Raw genomic sequence first — 14,812 nt, forward strand, 5'->3', positions numbered from 1 at the left:
ATGGGATACACTGTGTACACACATTGTATACACACACATAGATCAGTCCTTACAGGATTTTGTGCAATTTATTTATTTGTTTGTTTGTTTGTTTGTTTGTTTGTTTTGTGACTAATGCTTGATTTTGCTGCGGCATCTATTTATTTATTTATTTATTTAAAATTTGCGGTGCAATTGGCATGTTTTTTTGGCGGAAAACTACTTGAATTGGCAAAATTGCAGTTGCACGAAATCGTTTTGCACGGTCTTTTGCAGCAGTCTGTTGGTAAATGAGACCTTATAGCTGTACTAATGTTCCGCGCACGTGAACCGAAGAGGGCTTTGGCTGAACGACGTCACATGACACGTAATTCTGAAAAATTTTGATAAAAGCACTTAATATTGTGGAAATCCTTGGAGGTACTGGCAGATGATGTACAAAGAAACATTATGTGAACGATGTCACAAGATTCAAGGAGGAAACCATATTTACATAAGGTTTTAAGTGTATTTAAGTGTGCGTCAAGCGTGCGATGAAACCATCGATAATAAATCGTAACAAGGCATCATTTCTAGAAACGTCCTGATTTTTGTCTCAGTAAATATTATGATTTAGGGTTTAATGGATGGAAACAGGCTTCCACAATTTTAATACCTGCCTTCTGGTTGTATTCACATGCATACACATGCAGTCTCTGTTCCTGACATGGTTTTCAAGCTGCAGTAAAGCACATTGTTGGTGCAAATTTAATCCATTTGCATCTACTGTGCCCTATTTCTCACTTTAACACAGAAAAATCCCATTCCATATTCGTTAAGGTGAACATCCAAAAAGATGCGATATTTTTCTCATTTGAAAGACACATTTACATAATTCAGTCGGTTTACACGTATGTATTTGGCGTACACTTTTATTCAAAGCGAAAGTTCAGGGTCTTGCTCAAGTTCCTGACTGTGTAACCACTGAGGCACCACTGCCAGCAGAAGTGTGTGTATGTGTGTGTGTGTGTGTTCGTGTGTAATCTCATATCATCTTCTCCCATATGCAGTTCCCTACAGTGAGCCACCCGCAGACTCTGGAGAGGAGATACCTTGGCATCATCAACGGCCCCATGCTGGACCTAATGAAGGTAAGAGCCACCATAGCACCGAGCCATGTGTGTATGCTTGGAGAAGTGTGAGGCCAGACCTCCTTCACTGGGACTGTCAGGCACAGAGCCAAGATCAGCTCATTGCGTAATGGAACATTGATTCTGACTGCCAGTGCTATCCTGGGTTTGTATGAAGGATGACGGAAGGGTAGGAAGTCTCGCTGTTACATGTAAAATGGTGTTACATGTAAAAAGATACTGGTCTGAATGTGGGCTTTGCTTGTGCCTGTGTGTGCATGAACAGTGTGTTTGCTGTCAAGCCATGTGGGCAGTAGTGCCTGTTTCCTCCTGCTGATGACTCACTGCTTGCTTGTGGAGCACCTTGGCATCTCATCTAAGTATCTTAGGCCTAGCTCATTTTATTATTTCATTCGATAGAATCCACTCTGTGATGTAGGGATCAACCAAACAAATTTAGGTTAGCAGTATTTTTTTATAATGTTCACTGAACTTCTGGGAACGTTCAACCTGTCAAGTTTGATCAACATTAGTAAATTTGTAGGAATGTTAACATAAATGTTTGGATAATGTATTTTTGTATCTAACGCCTCGCCACGCCTCCTTAACTGGGACATATAGACACACAGGCCACACCTCCTTAACTGATACTGACCACACCTCTTAAACTGGGACTGATGATCACACAAGCCACCCCTCCTTAACTGGGACATACAGCCACACAGGCCACACCTCCTTCACTGATACTGACCACACCTCTTAAACTGGGACTGATGATCACACAGGCCACGCCTCCTTAACTAGGACTGATGAACACACAGGCCACGCCTCCTTCAATGGGACTGACAGGCACACAAGCCACACCTCCTTCACTACGACTGACAGACACACAGAATATGCCTCCTTAACTGGGACTGATGCTCGCACAAGTCACACCTCCTTAACTGGGACTCATGACCACACAAGCCATGCCTCTTTCACTGGGATTGACAAACACACAAGCCACACCTTCTTCACATGGGCTGACAGCTACGCAGGCCACACCTCCTTCACTGTGACTGACAACTACGCAGGCCACACCTCTTTCACTTCGACTGACAGGCACAGAGGTCTTACCCTCATACTTAGATGTCTTTGGTCATATAATAGATATCCTAGAATAATGTAGATGAGAGAGCATTTCCCTTGTTTCATGCTTGTAAGTGCACATTTCTCTTCACCTTTTGCGTTCCTCCTCTTTCTCCCTGCTCTTTTCTGATTCTCTTCTCTATGACTTTAGCTGAAGATGTGTCGCTATACCTGTCCTCCATCATCAGTTTGCTAAAAGGTCACCACCGTAAACACTGTCACACTTCATTGTCAGCGAGAGAGAGGCGGTTTTCAGGGCCTTCAAAGCTTACGAGTCTCAAAAGGCAGTTGAACAGAGAGAAGGATAAGGAGGAACATGCAACATGCAGCTGTAAAGAACCAGCAGGAAGCTTCATTTTTAGATAAAACAATGACACGATCTCTGTGTCTGACATTGGATCGGTTTGACCCCAGTCCTGCTCTTACACATCCAAGTCAACTTACCGGTTAAAGGATTGGCTCATTAGATAAATAAAAAAATTGCGTTTAATAAAAATTTTTTCCATCAGTCAGTAGTTAGCTTGTGTCTGAAATTTCCCTCTTTAGTTTTGCACTAGAGCTACAAGGCTAAGATAGTTATGAAATTCACCAGTAATGAAAGTCTCAATTTACTGTAAATATCTGTCTTAAGCTTACTGTAATCTATAAACTTAACTAAACTTCACAATGTAGCTAAAAGGGCGGACATCTTGGACAACATATATTTGATATTGTTCCACACCCCTAGGCCCCGCCTTCCAAAGTTGGAAGGTGTATTTTGTACTGGAAAGCTGCAACTTATATTTGTAAATTTGTAAATCAGACTGTACAAAAATGGTAGATTTTGCTGTGGCGTATTTTTCAAAATTTACAACGTTTTTTTTTTGTGCTTTTTCTTTGTTTTGTTGCCAAAAACTACTCAAATTGTCGAAAGCGCAATCGCACGAAACTGTTTTGCACTGTCTTTTTCAGTGATGTTTTTTGGTAAACGAGACCTTTTAGCTGTACTCACATTCGATGCTCGTGAATCGAAAACGGCTTCGGCCGAAAACTCGTTGCGATGACGTCACGTGGCGGGACTTGTCCCGAATCTGTGCAAAATCTGCGGTAATTTTGAAAAATCGCCAGCTCTATTGAATATTCCGGCGTTTGTTTGATTCCGCGTTCGTTTCTGCGATCGCAAAACCGCAGAGTTCAACAAATACTATCAACAATTTCCAGATAATACAATCAAAAAGATTTGGACATTTTATAGAAAGATGGACTTCCGTTACTCAGCCTTGTAGCGCTAGTGAAAACCAAACACATCTTTGAGGCTGATCAAGTACATTTGGTAAAACTTTTTCGTATAAGGTGCATTAGAAAGCGGTTGCTGATATAACAATGTTTTTTTGTTTTGTTTTTTTGCCTGTATCCATTCCCAAATACAAACTGTATAAAACTCTCTTTAGAAACAGACGAATGTGAAGAATGTGAAAGAGAGCACGAGACAGGACCCGGCAGAGCTTTAGGCTCCTTTAGATGAGTTTCATTACATTGAGCACCCAGTGAAGCTGTTCCACATTTATGATAATTAGGGTGATTCATGTTAACATCTCTTATTTAGCCGAGGACGAGATGGTATTAATATGCTGATCCTATGCTAATTGTATTCACACTGCAGCTTCTTCGGTCTGCATGCATTCGAATGAGCTGCTGTTGAATATTATGACATAACCTTGAACTTCGGCGAGCATGTCAATCAGAGCGTCACGACAACACCCAGGCGAGCGTTTTCACTTCGGCAACAGCGGCGGGTTTGGAATACAGTGGCTGGAGACCAGCACGTTGCCTTAAAGTGTACAACGTGGATGTGTGCTAGTAAACTCTGAGCTTATCCAGGGGAGGCTGTGTGGGTTTGTCTGTGTGTCTGTTTTTAACTGGAGCGTTAAAAATTCCCGGAGTGGGCCAAATGGCAGTTTGCTGCAACAGCAGAACCTTTTAAACAGCAATGCACAACAGATACAAGCAACTACCAAATGAGACAAGAAGCTTTTTTGTCTTTTATTCACATTGTACAATTTCACAACATGTGATTGTGTTGTGTGATGCAAAGTGTCCACTCCAAAAGTTTGTTATTTTAATAACAGCGCATCCTGACGTCTTTTATCCCTTTATACTGTAGCATTTTGCCAATTTTAATTGTTTACATAATGACACATCATACTGTCTTTTGTGTTTACAGTTACATTGATTGTTGTGGAACGTCTGAAAAAAGTCAGTTCCTGCTATCACTTACATTATGAGCACTATAAACAGTAATTCCCTCACTTTCTCTTGAGGTCCATGCAATGAAAAAGTGCTGTTTGTCATGTTACAGAAAACCGCAAAGAACAATGTCGTTTTCCATGGCGGAAAACTTAAAGTTACAGCTTGACCTCTGACGCTGGAGACTCCTTCCATAGAAAACGCCACCATATTATATGTTCATTTGTTAAATAACAGCACATTTTGTTTCATCAGTTTATTATTTGTCCACCCTGTGAGTGAGCTGTCACTGTAGAAACTATAACATATTTAAAAAGACGGTCAGAGCTGCTGACCGAACACCTTCCGATCAATCAAATTTAAGAATTCAACAGTGCGGTATAATTGAAAAAGACAACAATCATGATCATAATTAAAAATATTATTCATTTGTGAGCAACTGCTGTTAATCAAAAACATGACATAATTACAGACCAGGCAGCTTGAAACAATGTGCTTTGAGCAATGTTTAACAGCTGTGGCTTATACGATAGTGCAGCGGTCAACCCTGTTCCTGGAGATCTACCTTCCTGAAGATGTAATCGTGCCCAGTTGACTATCCAAACATTGCCTTAAGAAGTTCTTGATCAAGTAAAACAGGCATGAAACCTGCAGAAAGGTACTGTAGAGCTCCAGGAAGAAGGCTGGTGACTACTGGTATACTGTATATCGTACCTCTGAAGCAGTGTTGGCTCTGTCCTGGTATGGTAAGGCCATCCAGCTGGTCTAAACGATGATCTTTTATTTATTTATTTATTTTGTCTCAGCTCACTCGCTCTTGCGTAACTACCGTTTCAGAATCTGCTGCTTTTGAACCCGAATGAGCGTTTCCTGACGGAGCAGAGTCTGAACCACCACGTATTCCAGAGCCAGCGGCAGACCGAGCGACCTGGCCCCCCAACCCCTACACCTATCCGCTCCTCCAAGAGAAAACCCCACCACGACAACACCGCCCTCAGCAGGTCAGGAGGAGGAAGCACACTCCGATTGGTTGTGGCTTGGGCCAATAACATGTCAGGCATAGCATTTATACAAATCTATTCCGAGCATACGGAATACTGGAACTGTTTTAAAAAAAAAAAAAGAATTTAATGGGAACTAATATTTAATATAATGTGGACATGGCAGAACTAAATAGCCAGCATACTCAAAAATAGGTTTCATAATTATATTATTACTAGATGTAGATTCATTACAGTGATCTAAATGTGAAGTAGTTTACATACTTACCTAGTAAGCTTCCCTTAAAGTATATTTAGATATGTAGTGTATAACAGTATACTTGATACAGAATGATACTTCTCTCCACATACACATTAGTATACTTAGTAGTAAACTTAAAGGGGACCTATTATGCCCATTTTCCCAAGATGAAATAGAAGTTTCAGGTGTCCCCAGAATGTGTCTGTGAAGTTTCAGCTCAAAATACCCCACAGATCATTTATTATACCCTGCTGTAAATGCCCCTTTTTGGGTGGAAGCAAAAAACATGCTGTTTTTGTGTGGGTCTCTTTAAATTCAAATGAGCTGCTGCTCCCCGACCTTTTCCAGAAGAGGGCTGTGCCTTTACAGCTCGTGCTTCGGATGCTACGGCAACGACAAATCAAGAGAAACAATATGACTGACACTGTAAATACTGGTGTTCGACCCTATATGTATGAATTATACAGACAGTAAGTGTGAACTAATGGGTATTAGAGCCGCATTAGCCATGGAATTTGCTAACAAGCACATTCGGAAAGGCGATTTGCAAACGTTCACAAAATATAAAGAGCGATACTTACGTATTCTGGATATGAAGCTGGATCACGAACACTTGGTATTGATCCATCCTTGAGAATCAACTTTGTATTGACCCTCGTTCACAAAGCAGTCTGGTGTAAAATCATTCGAAAGAACATATACGAATTTAGCTATTTTATGGGGCACATTTCCTTCAAAAATAAAACTACTCCACTGCGTCTTCAGTGGCGCTGATGCCGGGAGTACATGAAGACTCTTGTGTTCATTCTTACAGCCAACAACAGAACACTTACAAAGCTTATGAAGCTGAAACATTCTTCTTATCTGTGGCGGATTGTGTGCAGCTCACTCAGGGGAGGAGCTATGCTAATAGGGCAGAATCCATCACCAGTCGTGGGTGGGGCCTGTTCCAATGTGACAACTCATTTTGAGACACTGTTTATGATTTATGGGGAGTATAAAAAAAAAACAGTGGGTGGATTTTTACCATTATAAGGTGGTTGTGTACACACACTGCTGACACACATTTATGTTCAAACACCATGTAAAAGTGAATTTTGTATAATAGGTCCCCTTTAAGTGAACATTTAGTATACCTGAAAGAACTTTCTTTCTTCTTTTTTTTTTTTTCAAAAGTGAAATCATAGCCAAATATTACTTTGCTGTCATCAGTTTTGATAAGTAGGAGTGATACACATTAAACAGCTGGATGCAGATATATGGTCTTTTTTTATCATCATTGTAAACCAAAGTATAATTTTTGAAAACCTCAAGATATCTGTACCATTTCTTGTCTTCACCAATCTGAGCACAATGTTGTCGTTTTAGTTGTCAAGTAGATGCTTTGCATATCAAATCTGCATTAAATCTTAATTGGCTGATATAGCATATCAGTATCACAAAATGATTTGGACGCTTATTATACTTATACTCATGATGATAACCGTAGTACTCAAGAGTCTTTCTCTTTCTCATGCCCTCTACTTCTTCACTGTGTAAGGAGTCATGGTAGTAAGAGCTCGGGACATCACCGTTCCAACAGCCGGGACTGTTCTAGCCTACCGCGTCATAATCAGGCCGAGCTGCACCCCCAGAGTGCTGAAGCGTTCCTGAACGGTGCCGTTTCTGCGTCCAGCAGCCTGAGCCCCACACTGCATGCCAAATCTTTCCATTCCCCCCAACCACTTAACCGCTCGGCGTCCTGCGGCAAAGACCTGGCCTCGCTCAGCCCCAAGAAGGCGCGAGCCAAAGCCTCCGACCTGGAATTTGACTTGCCCAAGGCATCTGATGGCCCTGGCGCCAAATACCTCAAATCCAATGCCTCACGTTCCCACAACCGCCACTCGTTTGTGGAGGGCAAGAATAATACACTGCAGGGAGAGCGGGAGAAACATGTACGCCACGGCGAGCCAATGCCGCTGAATTCAAGCACTAAAAGCTCTTCGTCTTTTATGAGTCTGTCTAAGAGCCATGGCGCGCTGACAGACGCCAAGTCCATCAGTAACTTGAGCGATCCACGGCTTCTCCAAGACGATGCACCGGTTCCCTCGCGATACTTCCCTTCTAGCTGCCTGGATCTGAATGCCAACCTGAACCTGGCCGCGCCCGGCAGCCCCGCCTTGCGTCACAGCCCCGGAGGGCGTGCCAAGTCCGAGCGTCAGGTCGGCATGGTGGACTCATCGCTCCGCCGCTCATCAACACGCCACAAGGGCCAGCAACAGGACGAGGCCAAAGCCACAGAAACCCTGGATCCTGGAGGAGGAGCCCGTGACTTCCCCTATGGCCTGGGCTACACCAGCCCTTTCTCGTCACAACAGCGCCCCCACAGGCACTCCATGTACGTGCGACGGGAGCGCAGTCGACCGCACGGAGCCGATGTAGGCCTGGCACTGGGGCAGAGTGCTCCCGCTCGTGCCAGCAGCCTCCAGATGCTCTCGCCACAGCTGCAGCACCGCACACTACCGAGGCACGTGGGCAGCTCCAGCAGCCGTGATGATGCTCCTGACGACCTCAGGGTCAGTCTAATTGCACACACTCCTCACTTTGACATTCCTGATATGTGTGAATCTTGCTAATAATGGTCACATGCTGGTTCCCGCTAATCAGGCTAATCGCTTCTAATTTGTTTGTTATTTCTGGCGTCCTGCTTGTGGTGTGTTGCAGGCAGCCATCTATCACGAGCAGCATCCAGAGGACGGAGGATCGTCCAAGGAGAACCGCATGGTCTACAGTGACTCAATGCCACGTCGAGTCGGCAGCTTCTACAGAGGTCAGTTCGAGCTCACACACATTCACACACAAATCGTTTTCTTTAAGTCTCCCTTCTAAAATTGTTTATTGTGTGGGATTCTGTCTTAGTGCCATCTCCTAGACCGGATAACACTTTCCATGAGGGCAGCGGGCAGAATATGAGCTCAGGGGTGAACATGGAGAGCAGCAGCCACACCAAACGCCAACCCACTTACGACCCCTGGTGAGCTTTAACACAATGCACTATTTTCTGTTTATATGCACGCACGTTTTTCACTAGGCTATGCAGATATAGTTTTTTTTAAAAAGTGTTCGACTTCCTGGTTGCTTACTCTGTTCTCGGCCAGTCTAAATATAACTGTATTCATAGAGTTCGGAGATTATGACCAACATTTACACCTTTACCCTGTGTTGACATTCGAAGGTTGCTGAGCTCGCCCCCAGTTGTGTACTTCTGTAGTCCTGTCTTTTTGTAGGCAGTGACATAGTTGATATTTATAAATATCATAGTGTTATTTTTAGTTTGTACACCAGCACTGTTGAATTCTCGAATATGATTGGTCAGAGAGTGTTGCTTTGTTTTCTATGACAGGAGTTCGGACTTTATAACAGCATGACCCTCTCCACTTATGTTGTGCACTGCTACATGATATATAAATGATCTGTTATTTTGACACGTCGTAGGGCGATCATGCTGTTAAAAAGGTCTCGCGATATACCAAGTCACGTTCTCTGATTAATAACATCTACGGGTTGTGTGTTTTTCATCAGGACGGGGCCTGAGCCGCTGGATTTGGGCCCTCCAGAGCCAGCCAAAGAGAAGGAGAAGCAAGGCTTTTTCCGAGCAATAAAGAAGAAGAAGAAGAAATCTCAAGCGGTCAGTGTCGGCTCCATGCATGGTGATGTGTTGCGTGTCTGATGTACGTTGTACGTTGTACGTTGAGAGATTTTAATGTATGGATTTTATATGTATTTAGTGGCATTTCTGTATATTCTGTGTTTCCATGCCCATGTGTGTGTGTGTGTGAGTGTGTGTGTGTGTGAACACTGGTGTCCTGTGTCCCACTGTCAGTCTCGTCAGTCTTGTGCCTCTTGTATTCCAGGTGGATGCTGGAGAAGCCAGAGGTCCTGTGATCAAGAAATCTCTTTTTCCACTGTATAACTCAAAGCTTAGCTTTAAACATAACTCCTCAGAGAGAGTACTCCCTCTAGTGGCCACGCCCATGGTACAAATGACCATTAATATACTGAATAATAACACATCTAACCTAACCACTAACCTTGTGCCAATCGCATTGCATGCTATTAACATTATTAATCCACGTTTGTTCGGGAATGATGACGAGTACTGGCGAGGTATTTGTGACTCTGTGGTTCACTTGATCCATGAGGTTTCTGTCTTATGGGAGAAATTGGTATCCCAGATACTAAAAATGTTCACACAGACATTGTGATTGAATTTTAATACAATAAAACTAGTTGTTATGTGTGAAGAGCATTTAAATGTGTTATAGATTAGAATGTGAAAGAAGTGAGGCAAATCCTTTCTATGAAGGCTGGATAATGACCGATGAATGCATTGGGCATGTTAGAATTATTTATGAAAAGCATTACAGTTTATAGCCATGTTTGTAATGCATGTATAAATTCCTAACAATGCATTATAAGTGGTGTTTATAACACTTATAATCCTAATAGTTTGCTGTTATTATTATTATTATTATTATTATTATTATTATTATTATTATAATTATTAACTAAGTATCATAATCTAAGTAGTATTTGTATTCTGACAAATATTTTAAACACACACACACACAAAATATTAAATAGACAACATTTCCAATATTTTATTTCCTCACAATTTAATCAAGCCCAAAACTACACTGCAGTTATCTACAAAGCAATTTCGAAATGTTTTATAGTGTGTTGTAAAGTCGTCGAATCGTTTTATTTATTTTTTGATAGTCTGTCTGGTGTAATTTAATTTATTAAAGAAAATAAAACCAAGACAAGTCTCATAATGTAGTATAAAAAAGATCATTGGTGATATAATGTGATGTAACATGCTGTAAAACACTTGGGGGATGCTGGACTAGGAAAATAATCAATGACAGGGTGGTGCGATGGAGCACAACGTGAAGCGGAGTAACTGTACCCCGAAGGTGACTATTTTTCAAATACAGCACGTGTCGACATTATTTTTTTTCCTCGTATACGTTTTTTGATTTACTAAAGAATGACACCAACTCAAAACGTTTAACTGTTTACATTTAATGTTCTGGTACAGTACGTGAAAGTTAGTTCCTGTTATCGCTTCGGTTATACCAGATTCTTACTGTTACAAAACATTTTTTTTTAATAAATAATGGTAACAGTGTGCCTCTTGATATAAATATGACCTTCATAGACAGTGTTGTCTTTAAGAAAGGTTTTCATGTACTAACAGACCTCATAGATGTGGTGTTTTATGGGGCACACATGATGATGATGATGATGATGATGATGATGATGATGATGATGATCAGCAGGTACAGCATATAGAAAGAGATGTGTCACCAACATGTGTAAATTTTGGACCAGTTTGATTTGTATTTCTCCGTTGCCTAAACATAGAGCTTTATGGGGAAAAGAGTTCCTCAGGAGAGAGGAAGGCCACTTGTATCCAAAATTCTAGATACCGTTATTTCATATCTTCATAATGTCAGCATGAATGGCTTCCAGAAGCGTATGAATATAGTATGAATGTAACTGAAGTATGGCTATGTTGACAATTTATCAGATATATCAAATATATAGGTCACTTTGTAGTTGGAAAATATTACAGAGTAGAGAAGCATTTGTGCCAATCCTGGTATCAGGAATTGATCTGATACCATGCTTGTTTGGGTGTAGTCCTACTCATAAAAAACGATCCAATGCCAACATCCAACACCATGTCAGGTGAAGCTAGTGTGTCACGCCGATGAACAGATGACATGAAGTGACGGCGATTTCTACGTAATTCGAGATTAATAGTCAAGGCAAAGCAACCTGTGTTCTGTGAAAATATCAAGAGGATATTACTACTACCTACGGCATCTTCCTACAGTCCAAGTAGCCTAATATATCATGCGAGCACTTCACTTCTGCGAGCACTGAGACCTGCACATGTCCTTTCCCATCAACAGGGATTACATAGTACCTTGCGGTAATTTTTATTGACCGTGCTCGCTGATACTCTTCTGTGTACTCAGGTGGACTGCCATCATGCTCTATAATTAAAGACAGGAAACTGTTTAAATGACTTAACATCTTAAAGAGAAACCTCAGTACGAGGAGCTTATTGCTAGCTGGACACGAGCTACATAAACAGAGCTACATAAAATGTACTGTGATGTCACAGATTGCTTAATAATAAGTGGGTTACTTATTTGCGTATCCATTTTGGTGTCACGGCCCCTCCTCTACCCCATCCATCAATACAAAGTGATCATATCACCATTTCAAGTTGTTCAAGTTACCTGCGGTACTGAGAATGATCCTATTAGTCCTGTCAGTCCTGTTGTGTTTCCATTGGTGTACAGCTTAGAGGAGGGATACAGTCAGTATTTGCATTGCTGTCAAGTGACCTATATGGAACTGATAAAGCTCCTAGACCTTCACTAGCCCAACTGACAGATAGCTTGTCCTCTCTCCTGGTGGCATCTCAGCAGGCTTGGCTCTGGTCAGGGGTTCAACATTTTAGCGATTATGACACTTGTCCATCATCGGTCAGGTCTTGAACGAGGGACCGGATCAGGTGGTGGTACAGAAATCGTCCCGGGGCTTTGGGCAGCAGAGCAGCAGCAGACACCGGACACGCAGCAGAGACCGGGAGAGGAGTCGAGAGCGGGAACAGGAACAGGAGAGAGACAGAGACGAGTGGCCAGCCGAGAGGCTAGCCGAACCGCACTCTCAGGTACTTCAGAGAGAGAGAGAGAGAGAGCGAGAGAGAGAGAGAGAGAGAGAGAGACTGCTTACCTCAGATTCAAAATCCTCCCAGTTTTCTGTAGATTGGATTAGCAGCATATTTACTGTCCATCTTGGAGCGTTTTCAATCTATCTATCTATCCATCCATCCATACATACATAGCTCTATCTATCCATCAGTCCATGCATCTATCCATCCATGATTTAAATTAATCAATCCATCCATCCATCTATTAACCCATCCATCCATCTATCCATAGATCTACTCATTCATCCATCCTTTCATCAATCTATCCAATTATCCATCCATCTATCCATAGATCTACTCATTCATCCATCCTTTCATCAATCTATCCAATTATCCATCCATCTAACCATCCCTGCATCCATCCATCTATCTATCCAACCATCCATCCATTCATCCATCTATCCAATTATCAACCTATCCATACATACATACATAGCTGTATCTATCCATCCCTCCATCCAACCATCCATCCATCTATCCAATTATTCATCCATCCATCCATCAGTCCATACATCTATACATCCATGTATCTATCTATCCATCCATCCAACTATCCATCCATCTATATAAATTCATCAAGCCATACACCCATCTATTAACCCATTCATCCATCTATCTATATTATCTACCCATCCATCCATCAATCTATCCATCCAATCATCCATCCATCCATCGATTTGTCTATCCAACTATCCATCCAACCATCCATCTATCCAATTATCCATCCATCATCAGTCAATCCATCTATCCATATATTTTGGATAATTTGCTGACTTTGCCTTGCTGTTTTCTCGTAGAACCAGCCTCTCAGATCTCTTCGCAAGCTTCTTCATCTCCCTGCCTCGTCCTCCTCCAGCAAACCCACTACACCAGACATGCGTTTCCCCCACGGTAACCCCGCCTCCAAAGGAGGAAGCTTTGTGGAGTCACGGGGCCACGTTGGAGGAGGAGGGGCTGGAGGACCGACCCAGCCCATGTCCCGTCAGGCACCATATCCTCACGCTGGTCAGCTTGAATCCACGTGGCACTCGGCAGCTCTGGGGCGAGCCGAGGGAAACCCATACCCAGAGCAGCTGGCATCCAAAGCAGGCCAGAACGGGCACGGCTTCGTCCGCTCGTCACGCTCACGCATGCCAAACCTCAACGACCTGAAAGAGACTGCACTTTAAACTGAGCCTGTTTCTCAAACACAGCACCATCTGGAGGGCTGGAGGGCTGGAGGGCTAGAGAGAGCAAACACTGAAGGACACTGCTCTTTTCATGAACAATAAGGGTAGGCCTAGACATGTCTTAATCTTCTTTTTTTTTTAATCTTCCACATTTAATAGAATTTGTAATATTATTTATGTACTTATTGTATTTTTTTGTTATTGGAGAAATACGACGGAAATGAATATATATAAATATATATCTTGTTAAGTATAAGATGTATAATAATAATTCTAGTTATATAATTCTGCATATAATAATTCTTATATTTGGTTAAGAATGTCAAATGTTTGTGTATGAAATCTAAGTTTATAAAGAGGTAAGAATATCGTTACAATGCACATCACAACTTTCTGTTACATTTATTTCTAAACTGATTCAGTGGATTTGACACAGGAGACGAGAGTCAGACGGTCTCAGGCGCTCGTCTACGGCGATAACATGCAACAAGTAACATTTCTCAAAGCTTTTAAAAGCGCTGTAGGTCCGCCACATACCAAATTCTCATACTGTGCTATAGCACCATCTTCTGGCCATAGATTGAATAAGCAAAAAAAAACAACAACTAATAATAATAATTTTTAACAAAGAAAGCAAAATTGCCGCAGACATGCGGTATGTTCTCATGTGTAAAAGCCAGATGCCATTTGTATATTCTCAGGTTTAGTGTTATATAAACACTGTAAATATTATTTTATTGCAATATATTAAGACCAACACAGGAAAATAAAAATTGTTTTTAAATTTCAGTTTAGAGATAAACACTTAATATATGAATGTGTGAGGGGGGAAAAGCGAAATAAGAAAACAGCTTACTGCAATATGTTTAAAGAAAAAAAAATATTAATTAATCATCAGTACATCATCAGAAAAGATTTCCTTTGGATGGGGTGCAAATATTTAACCCACTATAGATTTTGCTATTGGTAGTAGGTAAATTGAGGGGGAAAAACGTGTTTCAGAGGGGTGGACAAATCATAAATTCATTAGCGAGCGCCCCTGTGCTGCACAGTCCCGTGATTTGGTAGTCGTAATCCTTATCCTCTATGATGTAGCATATCGTGTTTGTGTTTCAAGTCTCGAACATTTTGTCTGTTTGGACCAGAGCTCTGCACTCACACCGTACTGGCTGGAGTTTTTATTTTGGCTG

At 41.7% G+C, this 14,812-nt stretch overlaps 1 protein-coding gene across 6 annotated transcripts in view; it reads left to right on the forward strand.

The window, feature by feature from the left end:
* LOC128619263 (cyclin-dependent kinase-like 5) overlaps positions 1 to 14,069 on the forward strand; it is a 78,214-nt gene extending 64,145 nt beyond the window's left edge. For 3 of the 6 annotated variants that reach the window (XM_053643322.1, XM_053643321.1, XM_053643326.1), the window contains 9 exons: positions 1,029 to 1,109; positions 5,280 to 5,443; positions 7,225 to 8,239; positions 8,388 to 8,493; positions 8,583 to 8,697; positions 9,246 to 9,351; positions 9,578 to 9,700; positions 12,232 to 12,414; positions 13,251 to 14,069. In XM_053643322.1, coding sequence (XP_053499297.1) covers positions 1,029 to 1,109; positions 5,280 to 5,443; positions 7,225 to 8,239; positions 8,388 to 8,493; positions 8,583 to 8,697; positions 9,246 to 9,351; positions 9,578 to 9,700; positions 12,232 to 12,414; positions 13,251 to 13,622 — 2,265 coding nt within the window. In that variant the 3' untranslated portion in view covers positions 13,623 to 14,069. Of the gene's footprint in view, positions 1 to 1,028; positions 1,110 to 5,279; positions 5,444 to 7,224; positions 8,240 to 8,387; positions 8,494 to 8,582; positions 8,698 to 9,245; positions 9,352 to 9,577; positions 10,821 to 12,231; positions 12,415 to 13,250 lie in introns of those variants that run through there. The other 3 variants (XM_053643325.1, XM_053643323.1, XM_053643324.1) reach the window with 3 other exon arrangements.
* Positions 14,070 to 14,812: the final 743 nt, after the last annotated feature.

The sequence above is a fragment of the Ictalurus furcatus genome, chromosome 15 (assembly GCF_023375685.1).
Source record: "Ictalurus furcatus strain D&B chromosome 15, Billie_1.0, whole genome shotgun sequence".
Lineage (NCBI taxonomy): Eukaryota > Metazoa > Chordata > Actinopteri > Siluriformes > Ictaluridae > Ictalurus > Ictalurus furcatus.